The sequence below is a fragment of the Ceratotherium simum genome, chromosome 15 (genome assembly GCF_057802395.1).
Source record: "Ceratotherium simum simum isolate JZ-2026a chromosome 15, ASM5780239v1, whole genome shotgun sequence".
Classification (NCBI taxonomy): domain Eukaryota; kingdom Metazoa; phylum Chordata; class Mammalia; order Perissodactyla; family Rhinocerotidae; genus Ceratotherium; species Ceratotherium simum.
This window is the reverse complement of record NC_141914.1, coordinates 28,443,395-28,457,403: the sequence shown is the minus strand read 5'-3', so window position 1 is coordinate 28,457,403 and position 14,009 is coordinate 28,443,395. Positions and strand designations below refer to the sequence as shown.

The window sequence follows — 14,009 nt, the reverse complement described above, 5'->3', positions numbered from 1 at the left end:
TACAGCCTTACGTTTGACGGTATGCATCAATAACCTTAAAATTTTAATGCTTGTTACTAAGCTTTTCTAGGGAAATACCCTGAGAGCAATAGGAAAAACCTTAGGAGCAAGAGAAAAACATGAGAAAAGATATTCAAAACTTAACTTGAAACCCTGAAACAAACTTAAGTACTTCATTAAACAAAATTGAGCTCTTTTCAGTCTTTCACTTGATCACCTCAAGGCCTTGTTAAAAGACAAATTCCTAGACCCCATCCCCAAAGTTTCTGATTAAGTATGACTTGGGTAGGATCTGAAAATTTGTATTTCTGACAAGTTTCTGTGAGATGCTGATGTTGCTGCTCCTGTGACCAAACTTTGTGAACCACTATTCTAAAGCCATCTCTGTTATTGATGTTCTTAATGATAACCCCCATTAATGAGAAAAATATAAATAAGTTACTTGAGAAAGCAAGGAAATAAATAATAAGTTTTATAAAATATTCCCTTTTGCATCTTTTATTTTGCTGAAGAAAGAAGCTTTTGAAATCAAGATCTATTACAGATGTAGAACACCACATTTTTCAATATGGTATAAATACAGTATTACTGATATTTCCAATGATGCCAAGCATAGTGGAGAATATAGTTGATATTCACTAAAAATTTAGAATCTTAGAATCAGAAGTGACCCAAAGACTTCAACAAAAATTCTCTCCTCCATCAAAGCAGTGAGAAGTGGCTAAAATTGTCAAAATAAACTTTTTTAAAACTCTGGAAATTAACCAAAGAATTGCAGCAATTCAGGAAGTGTTTATTCAAGAAAAATGGCTGAATCTCCATAAGAGTAAGCTTTGTTTTAACTTGCCTGAATCCCATCCCCTGCTCTCCAGCACCACATTAGCCTTGAAAAATAGCCCACATTTGCAGTGAAAATCAGTAGCCTGACAGCCACTAGAGAGAGTAGAATGGGGGTGGAACTTTCAGAGCCTCTTTCCTAGAGAACTGTAACAATTTGACCTGTCTGGTGGTTCTTGGAATACCCTATTTGCAAGGTTCTCTGTATTTGACCTGATTCAGAGTTCCACCTATGCAAAAGCCTTTTCCCCCAGGGTAATTGTGAAAATAATTACAGGCACATTATGGCTGCCTGAGACATTGGGTAACAAGGCAAACAGTAGGCTATTCAAAAAGCTTAAAAGGAAAAACTGGGGAATGAGATCACCATAGGGCCTTGAAAAGCCCTGACATACTCCTTGGAATCTAAGAGGACACATGCATGTCCTAGACTGTGTGCATGCTCAGGAAAGACCTGAAAAGGCCCTAAACTCTCACCTCTGGTTAACCATGAGGATCTGTGCAAGCAGGAAGTGAAGATTAAAGCAGAGTTATTAATTGCCTAGCTGAGTGTTGAAGGAGTTACCCAACATGCACACAGAGCCCTTGAGCAAGGAGTCTGTGCATTTAAAGAAATCTCTCTCCAATTATTAACTGAATGTTGAGCTAACCAGGCAAGAGAGACGTCAGTGGTACACACAACAAGGAATACAAACTTTATAGAATTCAGAAAAGTCACCAAACAGCAACTGTAACCAAAAGCAACAATAACAAGCCCTGGGTAGGAGGGCAGATCTGATTTCCAGAGTTGCTACATTGTATTATTTCAAATGTCCAGTTTTCAACAAAAAACTATGAGACATGCAGAAAAACAAGAAAATATGGCCTGTATACAGGAAAAAAAGCAATCAAAAGAAACTGTCCCTAGGAAACCCAACATTGGACTTAGTAGACAAAGACTTTAAATCAGATATTTCAAATATATTCAAAGAACTAAAGGAAACCATGTCTAGAGAATGAAAGGAAAGTATAGGAACAATATCTCACCAAGTAGAATATCAGTAAACAGATTTCTGTTATAAAAAAGAACCAAATAGTAGTTATGGAGTTGAAAAGTACAATAACTGAAATGAAAAAAGTCCTTCAGACAAGCTTAACAGTAGATTTGAGTTGGCAGAAGAAAAAATCAGCATGAAGAAAAATTAATCAAGCCTCGAAGACCTGTGGGATACCATCAAGTATACCAACATATGCATAATGAAGTCTCACAATGACAGAAGAGAGAGAGGGGCAGAAAGAAGATCTAAATAAATAATGGCTGAAAACTTCCCAAATTTGATGAAAAACATTATTGTACACATCTGAAAAGCTTGGTGAACTCTAAGTAGAATAAACTTGAAGAGATGCACACCATAGATACATCATAATCAAACTGTCAAAAAACAGAGAATCTTGAAAGCAGAAAGAAGGAAATGATTCATTACATACAGGAGATCTTCAATAAGATTAACAGCTGATTTCTCATCAAAAACCATGGGGGGATGACACATTAAAAGTTCTGAGGAAAAAAGCTATTGACCAAGGATTCTATATCCAACCAAACTATCCTTCAGAAATGAAGGACAAATCAAGACATTCCCAGATAAACAAAAGCTTAGGAAGTTCATGTCTAGTAAATCTGCCCTTTACAAGAAATACTGAAGGGAAACCTTCAGAGTAAAATGAAGGGACACTAGAAAGTAACCCAAACCCATATGAATAAATAAAGAGCACCAATAAAGGTAACTACATAGGTGACTATAAACAGCCTAAGTGTATTTTTTGTTTATAAATCTTTTTTTCTCCTATATGATTTAAAAGACAACTGAACAAAGTAATAACTTTAAATCTGTATTGATAAAGATTTAATTTATATCACAGTAGTATCACTAGTATCACAAGGGGAGGGTAGAGGGCACAGAGTTATATAGGAGCAGAGTTTTTATGTACTATTGAAACTAATTTGGTATTAATCCAAAGTAGATCATTGTAAAATATTAATTTTAATCCAGAGAAACCACGAAGAAAATAAAATATATCTAATAAAAGAAATGACAAGGGAATTAAAATGATATACTAGAAAACATTTAACAAAAAAAGGTAGTAGTGGAATAATAGAGGAACAAAAAAGACATAAGGTGTAAAGAAAAGAATAACAAAAAAGATGACATACATCTTACTTTTTTAATAATTACATTAAATGTAAATAGATTAAGTGCTCTAATTAAAAGACAGATATTGACAGAGTAGATTAGAAAATACAATCCAACTATATGTTGTCTACAACAGACACACTTGAGATTCAAAGACACAATGGTTTACTTTGAACAAAGATTGAAAGTAAAAGGTTGGAAAAAATATACTATGCGAGCAGTAACCGAGAAACACCCAGAATGGCTATACTAATATCAGACAAAGTAGACTTTAAAACAAAACTTATTACTAAAGGCAAAGGACATTTTACAATATATGTGTTATATAGATTATTGTGGTATATCATGTAGTTGTATATAGTATTATTGATAAATTCCTAGAAAGACATAAACTATTACAAGGATTTCTTCTAAAATATCCTTGATAATGTATCTTCCATTAAAATGTTCAAAGATATTTAGAAAGTTTTTAATATGTAATCTTGCTAACAGATTGTTGTCTTTTGAACCTATATAGGTTGTCTTCAGATCTTTTCTGTAGCAGAAGGATTTGATGCTCAAGAATAATTCATTAAAAATTACAATCTTCTCTATAATAATCTGTGAAAGTTTATCTTCCTTTATATTTCTTCCCTTGTTTGTTCTCTGGGAATTAAGAGGATTTTCTTTATGCTCAAAGTAGAACTATTTATACGTTGTGTTGAGTTTTTTATAGCCTTCAGCTAGAGATATTCTCTAATAAAACCATGTTACGTTACATTTGTTTAAATTGAGGTTTTTGGATCTTGGTTTTCATTCGAGAAGTGTGTGTGTTTTAGCTTGTTGCATAATGATATCCTTTATAGATTATATAAAATATCAAGTCTTTACATGGTTAAAATGTTCTTTTATGTAAATTTAATGATCCCAAGAATTTCTGGGCTCGTAGTCAAATTTTCCAAAATTGGTATGTGATCTTTAACAGGTTTTAGATTAGATGTTGACAAAACCAGCTTTCATATAAAAATTGTATGATGATTCTTATTCCTTTCCAAAAATATTCTATGAAGGTCTGGACGTTGCTGTATTCTATCCATTGCTGTTTCTTAGGGGGAAAAAACAATTTAAATATTTAAAATTTATTACATTCAAGTGTAATACTCCCATGAATGTCTTGCTAACTTTTTCTTTCGGTGAAAAAGGTACAATCTCTTAAGATGGTGTGCCTTGCAGTATATACTAGGTATTGGCAGCCTTTCAGAAATAAGAATTAAGTTGCTTATTCTTCTCGAGTGGGATTGATCACCTCAATAATTATTTCACCCAAAGAGCCCTGTATTCAAAAAATGTCTCCTTGCTCATTTAATAACATTTACTCTGTTTAAATGTCAGTCCTTGAAATCTGAGCTATTTTAATACTTTTAAATAATTGCTTTCCTGTTACTCCAAAAGAATGCAAGCTTTAGTTTGGGAAAGGAAGGAAGAGAATTGGAACTGAGATGAGTAATAGGAGTGAAAATGTGGCAAGAGTTGAAAGGATGCTACAAACAAAATGAATTTCCCTTCCATTGCTTGAGGTACTAGTGAAATGAAATGTACAAAATGATGACAGTTGTTGATTTTTCAGGTTGTCAAATTAAGGTATGTTTCTTGAGAGATTGATAGACAGCCTTCTGGAAAACCTGGAGGAAAATGTTTTGGTTCTACTCATTTGACATTAAGCAAAGTATTTTTAGTGAGTAAAATTGCTTTGATTGATAGTAATATTTCGTGTTATATCAGATATATTTTTAGTACATCAGAACAAGAAAATATTTTAGTGATAAAGTAATTGCAAATAATTTTTTTTTTTTTTACCTATGCCTACTCAAGGAATAATCTGTTGTGATTTCTAACCAGTGTGATAATTTTCTTTCAAATTTAAGATTTGGTTTGATTTACAGGTAAACAGTGTTGACCTCAGAACTGCCAGCCATGAGCAGGCAGCAGCTGCTTTGAAAAATGCTGGCCAAGCTGTCACAATTGTTGCACAGTATCGACCTGAAGGTAATAAAATTCTTGCTGTCTATGTTTATTGTTTATTTCAGTTTTTAGAATTATCATTGTTAATAATGTTTTAACTTGCCAAGCTTAACACCTTCTTTTTGTTTTGGTCTGATTTATTAATCTAGTATTGGTTTAGTCTGAACCTAATCCACTATCCATGTCAAAGGGTTTTTAATAGGATGTAAAACCTGGTATCTGCCAACTCTTTTGAGTATTTCACCATTAGTTGGATTAATTTTCAAGTGTTTATTTTTTAAAGTCTGTTCTCTAACCAAACACATACCTTTTACTAGCTCAGTGATCCAAAAGAATAATAAAAACCATAAGCAAAAGTAGTAATATTGCCAAAGAAAATTAGGTCTTCCCAATTTTTTTCTAACATTTGAGTTAGATTATATTTATTGATATCAAGCCTTAAGATATGTTTCTAATAGCCTTTATTGCTATTTAAAATAAAGAGAAAGAATACAAGTTTGGGATGCAATGTGTTTCTAGATAGTGAAGTATCATGGACATGACCTTCCTGAGTTCCTAGGGGAAGAAAGTGGTAATGGAAAGTTTGAAGTCATGCCATATTAAACATATATAAGACTCTAGTGTACATCAACATAACCACTTCTCTGATAAAACCTCAGTGGAATTTAAAAAGCAACCCAAAAGAATACATAGCATACTGGTTAATGTTCATAAACAACAAGGTAGAGAAGGAAAGAATGATGGGACAAAAGGAGCCAAGTGAAACATTCTATAAGTTAGCAACTGTTATATTTATTATTATCTTCTTGGAGTGGAATTTATTTATTTATTTTGTTTTTTATTTCTGCTTTATTTTTTTATTGATGTCATAATAGTTTATAACATTGTGAGATTCCAGCTGTACATTATTTGTCAGTCACCATATAAAAGCACCCCTTCACCCCTTGTGCCCGCCCCCCAACTCCCTTCCCCCTGGTAAGCACCACACTGTTCTCTCTGTGTGTTAGTTTATATTGAGTGGAATTTATTTTTGTGACAAACCTAATAGGTTTTTTAGCTGATCAAAGTAGCTTGTTGGGCATTGCTTGCTATTTCATAATATGTACAGTCTTGTATACCTCAGCATTTTAGGTTCAGTAACTGAACATGGGTAAATTCATTTACATAAGGGGTAAATTCAAAATAAATTCACATTAACCAAACAAATAGGGACTGATGTATGAAGTCAGAATTCTAATTTATTAATTTCTGTGAGAAACAAAACTGCCAGTGGGACCACATATAGTTTTATCTTCTGGCCAACACATTCTTGCTCTATAGGTATACTGTATTGAAGCCAAGTTATTCACTGGTTGCTTAATATTATAGAAAGCCTCTCATTTATATGTTTATAAGGAATATAGACTATTTAGGTATAATTAAGGGTAAGTCAATGTCTGCTCTGACCTCCTGGAAAACACAAAAGCAACAAGGAAAATAAAACATACATGTATACTTCTACCCATACAACTCCACCTCACATTAAGCAAAACTAAGGAGGCAGATATAATACCTGGACAACAAAATATGGGCAAAGGCTCCTTAAGAAGCTTGAGATCTGACAGAAGCCACTTGGAAAGAGGGGAAGAGTAAAAACATGGAATGTTGAGAATGCTCAGTGGTGGCAGAGCTTAGAATATCACAGAAAAGTGTACTTCCTAAAGATGAGGGACTTGTTTTTGAGGTATAAAAACATTATCCCTTGTTTATGGCAAGCCTCATGAGACTTGGAGTGAGTAGGCTAGAACAGAAGTCATCATTGATGTGGTTTGGTTTCGATAAGTAGAGGACTCATTTGGGTGAAGCAGTCTGTCTTGATAACATCAGATAATGTCTTTAGGTTTTAAAGGCTGTAAAGATAACCTGTGCTTCCATCTGCCTGCACCCCTAAACTTTCTGATCTAGCCAAATAGCTAGTCCAGCAAAATCCAGCTCATTTAGTAATAAGTAATTTAAAAGTAACTGGCCTAGCATTCATACAAAGATATTAATAAGAAGAGGTGGAAACAAACAGCGGAGCTTGGCAACAGATAAAAGTTAGTTACACACACACGTATACACACAGAAAAAATACATTGACACAAATCCGATGAAAATTTGATCTTAATATTTTCAACAATTTATGCATTCACGTCTTTGAAAGAAGACCACAAAGTAGAAATGTAAGAACTGTAGGAAGAGATGGCTTAACAACCAGAAAAGATTAATTTTGAGCTAGCAGAACCCAAGAAAGAAGAAGAAAGCAAACCAGTTTCTTAAATTGGAACACAAAGGCAAAGAGACACTGCAGAAAAATCAATAGGGGACATAGAGGATATGATAGGAAGAGTAACAAAATGAAACAGAAATAAAGAGAATTTTAAAAGATTAGAGAGAAAATATTATCAGTGGAAGACAGGTAATTACATATATGCAAAATATAAATAATTAGACCTTCTGAAAAAAATTTTTTTAAAAGAAGAGAATAAATATTTGAAATTATAATACATGCAAGAAAACTTCCCTGAATTAAAGAGAAGTGATCTTTATATTGAAAGGACACAGCATGATAGAAAATTGACTCAGAATGGTCAAAATTCAGACATTCTAGTTAATGTTTATCAAGAAAGAATCTTCTGGGACCCAGGTAAAAATATTAAGTTATCAATAAGAGGGTAAAAATTGATTGATAGAAGGAAGAACTGCTCTAATTCTTGATGAGCACAGATCAGAACAAGGATAGTTAATTTTACCATTTTTATATTTAGTGGCTCTTAACTAAGCCTAGTGTACCCCTGTATGCACTGGATGTACTTGCCACTGATGGTTGGCACCCTTTTCCTAGGATAGTTATTGAATGGGCCCAGGAATCTCCCTTTCAGATTATCTTTTTATGTGTTTTTACTGTTTTTCTTTCTTTGTTTTGTTCTTTTCTTGTGATTTCAATTCTTTTCTTCTATATGAACCTTTCTGATTGATACTTTTTCTTTAGCTGTATTGAAAACTTTAAACTATTCGAGTCTTGATGGAGCCATTTTTGTAACCAGAATTTGCATTCTGCTTATCATTATTTGAATAGCTACTATTTAGTAGGCATCTTCTATGTTTCAAGATTAGACCCTTGTATTGATTACTCTTGTATATGTATTTTCTTTCTGAACATCTCCTGAACACCAGACTTATGTGTCCTATTTGATTTCTCCCTAGTGTTTGAAATTGAGCATGTCTGAAACAATTCTTTTACTATTGCAGTAAATGGCTTCTCTGTTGATGCCTAAGCTGGAAGCCTAGGAGTCATCCTTGACCTCTCTCCCCTTTGTCAACCTCTGTATCACAGCCACTACCCTAATGAAAGCCACCGTCATCTCTTACCTGACCTATTTTAATAGCCTCTAACAAGTCTCCTTACTTCTTTCTTGATTTTCTCCAATCCATTCTCTGTTCAGCTAGCCCTGGTGGTTAGTGGTTAAGATTTGGCACTCTCACCACTATGGCCTGGGTTCGTTTCTGGTCAGGGAACCACACCACCCAGATGTCAGTTGTCACACTGTGGCTTCTGCATGTTGCTGTGATGCTGGAACCTGTGCTGCCGGTATTTCAAATACCAGCAGTGTCACCCATGGTGGACAGGTTTCAGCAGAGCTTCCAGACTAAGACATACCAGGAAGAAGGACCTGGTCACCCACTTTTGAAAACCTAGCCATGAAAACCCTATGAATAGCAGCCAAGCACTGTCTGATATAGCACTGGAAGGTGAGAGGATGGCACAAAAAGACCAGGCAGGGTTCCGCTCTGCTGTACACAGGGTCGCTAGGGGTCAGAATCAACTCAGCAGCACTAACAACAACATTCTCAGTTCATCAGCCAAAATAATCTTTGTAAATACAAAGATTGGATTGTATCATTTCCCATTTAAAACATATACTCTGAATAAAATTCATACCCTTTAATAGGTGCAAGGGCCCTGTGTGATTGAGCACAGCACGACACATGTGGCTTCACGGCATGCCGTCTACTCCATCCTTTGCTGCTTAAGCTCTAACCATACAGGCCACCTTTCACACCCTTGATTGCACAAGATACTTTCTTAATTCTCTGCTTACTCTGTTCTTTCTGAGACTATTCTTTCCCCCTATCCTTTATATAGCTGGCTCCTTCTCATGATCCATTTCTCATAGCCCTGTGATATTTTTCGTTTATAACACTAACACATTTGTAGGTGTATGTTTATTTAGGTGCCTATTTGTTTATGATTTATTTAAGCTTTGCTCTAGAGCCTTGTAAAATACGTAGCTCTATCCGTACATACAGATGATGAAGTAGACTCAGATAACAAAGCTCGTAATAGCTAGGATTGAGTCCCAGGTTTATTGCGTTCAATAGCTAGATACTTCCCCTGGGAATATTTTAACGAGTGCTTAGTCTGGCAGTGTTGATGTGTACTGTATTCTTTTATCACAGCTATAGTACCATTGCCTAATAAACACAAAGTAAGTACCAATAGAGCACAGAAGACAGACATTACCTTGGGAATTCAAAACGAGGTAAGTCATATTGCCTGGCATGAGAAAATGATGCCATAGAGTAGGATTAGGGCTTAACGGCAACCTAAAGAATGGATAGGATTTAGATGGACAGAGAGAAGAAATGTCATCCTAGGTAAAGAATAACAGAAGACCAAAGATAGAAGAGTTAAAATTTAAAGGCATGTTTTAGGTACAGTTCGTCCCTCAGTATTGTGGAGGATTGGTTCCAGGACCCCTCATGGATACCAAAATCGAAGTATACATACTCAAGTTTCGTATATAAAATGACGTGATATTTGCATATAACCTATGCACATCCTCCCACAGACTTCAAATCATCTCTAGATTACTTGTAATATCTAATACAATGTAAATGCTGTGTAATGAGTTGTTATACTATATTGTTTAGGGAATAATGACAAGGAAAGTCTGTACATGTTCAGTATAGACACGACCATCATAGTCCTTTTGATCCATGGTTCGTTGAATCCGCTGTTGCAGAACCCACAGATACGGAGTGCCGACTGTACTTTGAAAACTCGCCTGTCCTCCTTGCTGTATTGCTATTTACCTTATGTTTGTTTACTAGGCAGTAACACTGTAGCTTTATGTTTTGTTTTAATTATGTATTTTTAACAATGTATTTTTGTTGTATAGCACTTTTTAAAAAAACGTATTACACATCATCAGTGTGTAACTGCTGTGAGGGCCGAGGATATAAGTTGAAGATAAAACTCAGATTTTCTTTCTCAGTGAGCTGGCCATTTTAAGAAGTACAAAAGGAGTCGCCTGACAGTCTGATAATCAGTCATCTCCTTGCAGTTAGTATCTTTACTTTACTAATGACAAATCCCTTGGGATTCTCTGCTTCATTGATAATCTGACATACATATATACATACATACATACAAACAGACAAAGAGCAAAGAGGTAAGCTTTGGTAGGAGTAAGTTTTTATCTTTTAGCATCTATAGCTTGCCTATTAGTCTTCCATAAAGGGACTTTATATCATAACATCCCTCAGCTTTGCTAACTCCAAAGACAAGCAATAGTTCATTTTTTAGAGCTTTACTACTAATCATTTTGGGGAATCATAATCAGAAATCAAACATGGGCATTGGATTTACTATGATAGTTTTTTACTCCATATCCAGAGGTTACAAAATTTTGACAAATAGTTCCTGGTCTGTAATTCAAGAATCTCCTATGGGTTGGGAGATAGAATATAATAGAAAAAATTGTGTACCAGGCATGGTGCTAACCATATTCCATTTATTAACTCTTTTAATTCCCATAAAACCCTATAAGGTAGACACTGTATATCCCCATTTTACGTTAGAGTTGAGTAAAGTAAGGCACAAAAAGATTAAGTAACTTGCCAGTTACACAGCTGTTAAGTGGTTAAGATTTCTTCTAGCCCCTTGTAAAGGAGGAAAAACTTTTCCTTTACCCTTTTAGTTTCAGTGGTTGGGGGCCTGTGAATTAAACTGACAAAAGACAGATTAACAGGAGGAAAAGGTTTATTTTGTATGCATACAAGGATCCAACAAAAGAAGTAGCTGGCTCATTAAATGGTTAAAGTTAAAGGCTTATATACCTAAGTTAGTATGGAAAAGGGAGTAGAGAGAAAAGCCTTCCATGGGAAAAACAAAAAGTTTTCTTTAGGAGAGACGAATGGGTTTTTAGGAGAAAGTTTGTGATAATGTTACTGCACCAGGTCCGTTTTTGCCCGCTGCCCAGAAAGCCAATCACCGAGACGACAAGATTGCAGAGAGAGAGGGTTTATTAATCACAAGCAGCCAAGTGTGAAAACGGGAGAATGAATCTCAAATCCACTTCCCAGAAAATAGGGACTCAGGGATATTTATGGGGTAGGGGGCAAGGTGGTTTGAAATGATTGGAGGCGAGGAGAGATGAGGTAATTGATGATCTGGGCAAGCGTAGTCAGGCTTCATGCCTCTTCGTAGGATGCATCTTCACAGAATGGCGGCATTAGCATGCCCGAAGGGTGGAGTTCCAACCTCTTGCCGTCAGAAGGTCGCTTATCCGACACGTGTCTGCACGGGCCCAGTTGATGGGTTGGTGGTCTCAATCCGGCCTGAAGTGGACAAGGGGTTCAGTTCCTGAAAAAATAGCTCAAACATCCATTACCATGGTGACTCTGACTCCAGGGGGATGTTACCTATGGGAATCTAGTAGGAGTCAGCATATTGCCTAAACAGTACAGTTAACAATGGGTAAGTTTATCATGCAGATTTAAGTCCTCACCTTCTGTTCTGATAAGTTTCTAGGTAAGGCCATCTCCCCTCTTTCTTCGTGGTACAGGGAAGAAGATAACCTTTAAAAATGGAGATTTTCTTTACAAATGTAAATGTCTGTTATAAAGGGTAACCACAACTAAGAATGGGCTTAGCATGGACACACCCAGATGCCCAGAGATGTTTGTGGTAATGGCCTGTTCTGGGGGCACGCCTCCCATGCCGGACTCCTTTGGTTAGTTAGTGGGGGTGGGGGCCAAAATGTTGTTCAGGCAGAGATATATTTTGAGGTGGCCAATTCCAGTAGTTACTAGCTGCTCAATCATCAATGGCTAACTGTTTGCTGGTTTCAATAATGTTTGTCTATACAGATATAAGTGGTCTTTCCATCTTCTTCAGGGCTCTAAAACTCCCCAGGAGAGGGTATTTATGATAGCCTCGTTTCCCAGAAGTTGCTGCTTTTACTCAGATAAGGGAAGCCCTGAGAAGGCTTTTTTCCCCCTGCATTTGTTGAATCTCAAATGTCTTCAGCTTAAAATAATCTTTATGGCAACTCTGGGGTTCCAAGTGGGTCCCCACACCCTGAACTCACTCTCTCAAGTGCACACTAAAGCTACCTCCCTCATAAAAAGCCCTAACCTCAAATATTTTATCTCATTGTTCCTCAAGTATACTATACCAACTTTGAGACCTTAAATCTCTATTTTGGGTTCAGAAAATATTAATTATATTGCAATGATATTATAAAGGAAAAAGACATAAAAGGGAAAAAAATAAACATATCTTCTCTTTCCCATTGTTTATGTCTTAACTTTGTGAAGTATTTTATTTCATTTTCACAAGGAAAAAACATCTTTTGAGATTGGTATTATTATCCCTAATTTTCAAGTGACTCAACTGAAGTCTAGAAAAGCTGAGAGGTTTGGCCAGAGCTGCTTAACTCTTCTGAGTTTCAAAGCTGTAATTTAAATCTGAGTTGCAGAGGTGGAGTTTTAACCACAGTCTCCTCATTTGATTTCCATTATTACTTCTGGTAACGACTGAAGAGAGTGTTACCACACAAAGGGCATGATCTGCTTGCTGCAAGACAGAAGCCAATCGTCAAGAGGCAAGGTTGTGGAAAAGAAAGGACAGATTATTACTGCTGGCTAGGAACGGGGAAGATGGCCAACTAATGTCTCAAAGAACCATCTTACAGAACAAAGACTACAGGCCAGTTATATAGAGGGCTGGTCTCTGAGTGAAGGAGACATCTGATCCCAGGGTGGGGGTATCCATCTGATTACTGGGTGGAGGCATCTGGTCTGAGGGTTGGGGCATCCATCTGGTCTTAGTTCCTGGCAGTCTTTTGTTTTACTTAATATGCTCAGAGACTGGAGCAACACCCTATACCCTAATCTTTCAGTTGTCATTGATGATGGCTATCAGCATAGACTCTCTCCCAGAGGGTCATCACATTCCTAAGGAACTCAAAAGAACAAAGTTATCAACTTATAGCAGCTGGGAGGGGCCATAAAATCCAGAGTTAGTCAGAGGTCATTCTAAGTTACAATATGGTTTCTTTTCTATGATATGGCTTCCCTTATGTCAACCTTATATTGAGCCGGTGTTGAGAGGAGAGGTGGAGACTGAAAAGAGAGGTTGTACTGGACTAGTGGCATTTCTTTGCAAGCATTTCTCTCTTATAGTGATTAATATATTTCATTATAGAGTATAAATGAGTTTTATTTTTCATAGTTGGGATTGCAAGTTTAAAAGAGATTGGGAGGGGTACAATTTCTCCTCACTTTCCTGCCCTACTTTCTTTCATTTTTTCACTTCTAGTGTAGGCAGTGAAAACAAGATTAGAAGTTGAAAAGGCGAATAAAATATAGGAAATCAGCTATTAAACATTCTCTCTCCTCTTACAAGTGTATACATATTATTTAACTTATGGCCAGCAGTTCAGAGATTCCCTAATATATTTAAAGACAAGAAATATAGTTTGGTTCAGAAATTTCTGAATGCTGAATGGAGAAAATCTCCTATGTAACATTTTAGCTCTCTCCCAACGGTAGCTTTCCTGAAATAAGTTGTGATACGATTTCTAGGAGAAGGATGCAAATGACTTATCTAAAAAGAGAAATGCAACTCATTCCCTGAAATAAAATATAAGAAAACGTACACAAGATGGCTATAAGGTGGAAATTGATAGAGCT

At 36.0% G+C, this 14,009-nt stretch overlaps 1 protein-coding gene across 15 annotated transcripts in view; it reads left to right on the top strand.

Moving 5' to 3' along the window:
* DLG1 (discs large MAGUK scaffold protein 1) overlaps positions 1–14,009 on the top strand; it is a 283,086-nt gene that overhangs the window by 216,304 nt on the left and 52,773 nt on the right. For all 15 annotated transcript variants that reach the window (XM_087439816.1, XM_087439818.1, XM_087439817.1 and 12 more), the window contains one exon: positions 4,931–5,033. In XM_087439816.1, coding sequence (XP_087295942.1) covers positions 4,931–5,033 — 103 coding nt within the window. The remainder of the gene's footprint in view (positions 1–4,930; positions 5,034–14,009) is intronic.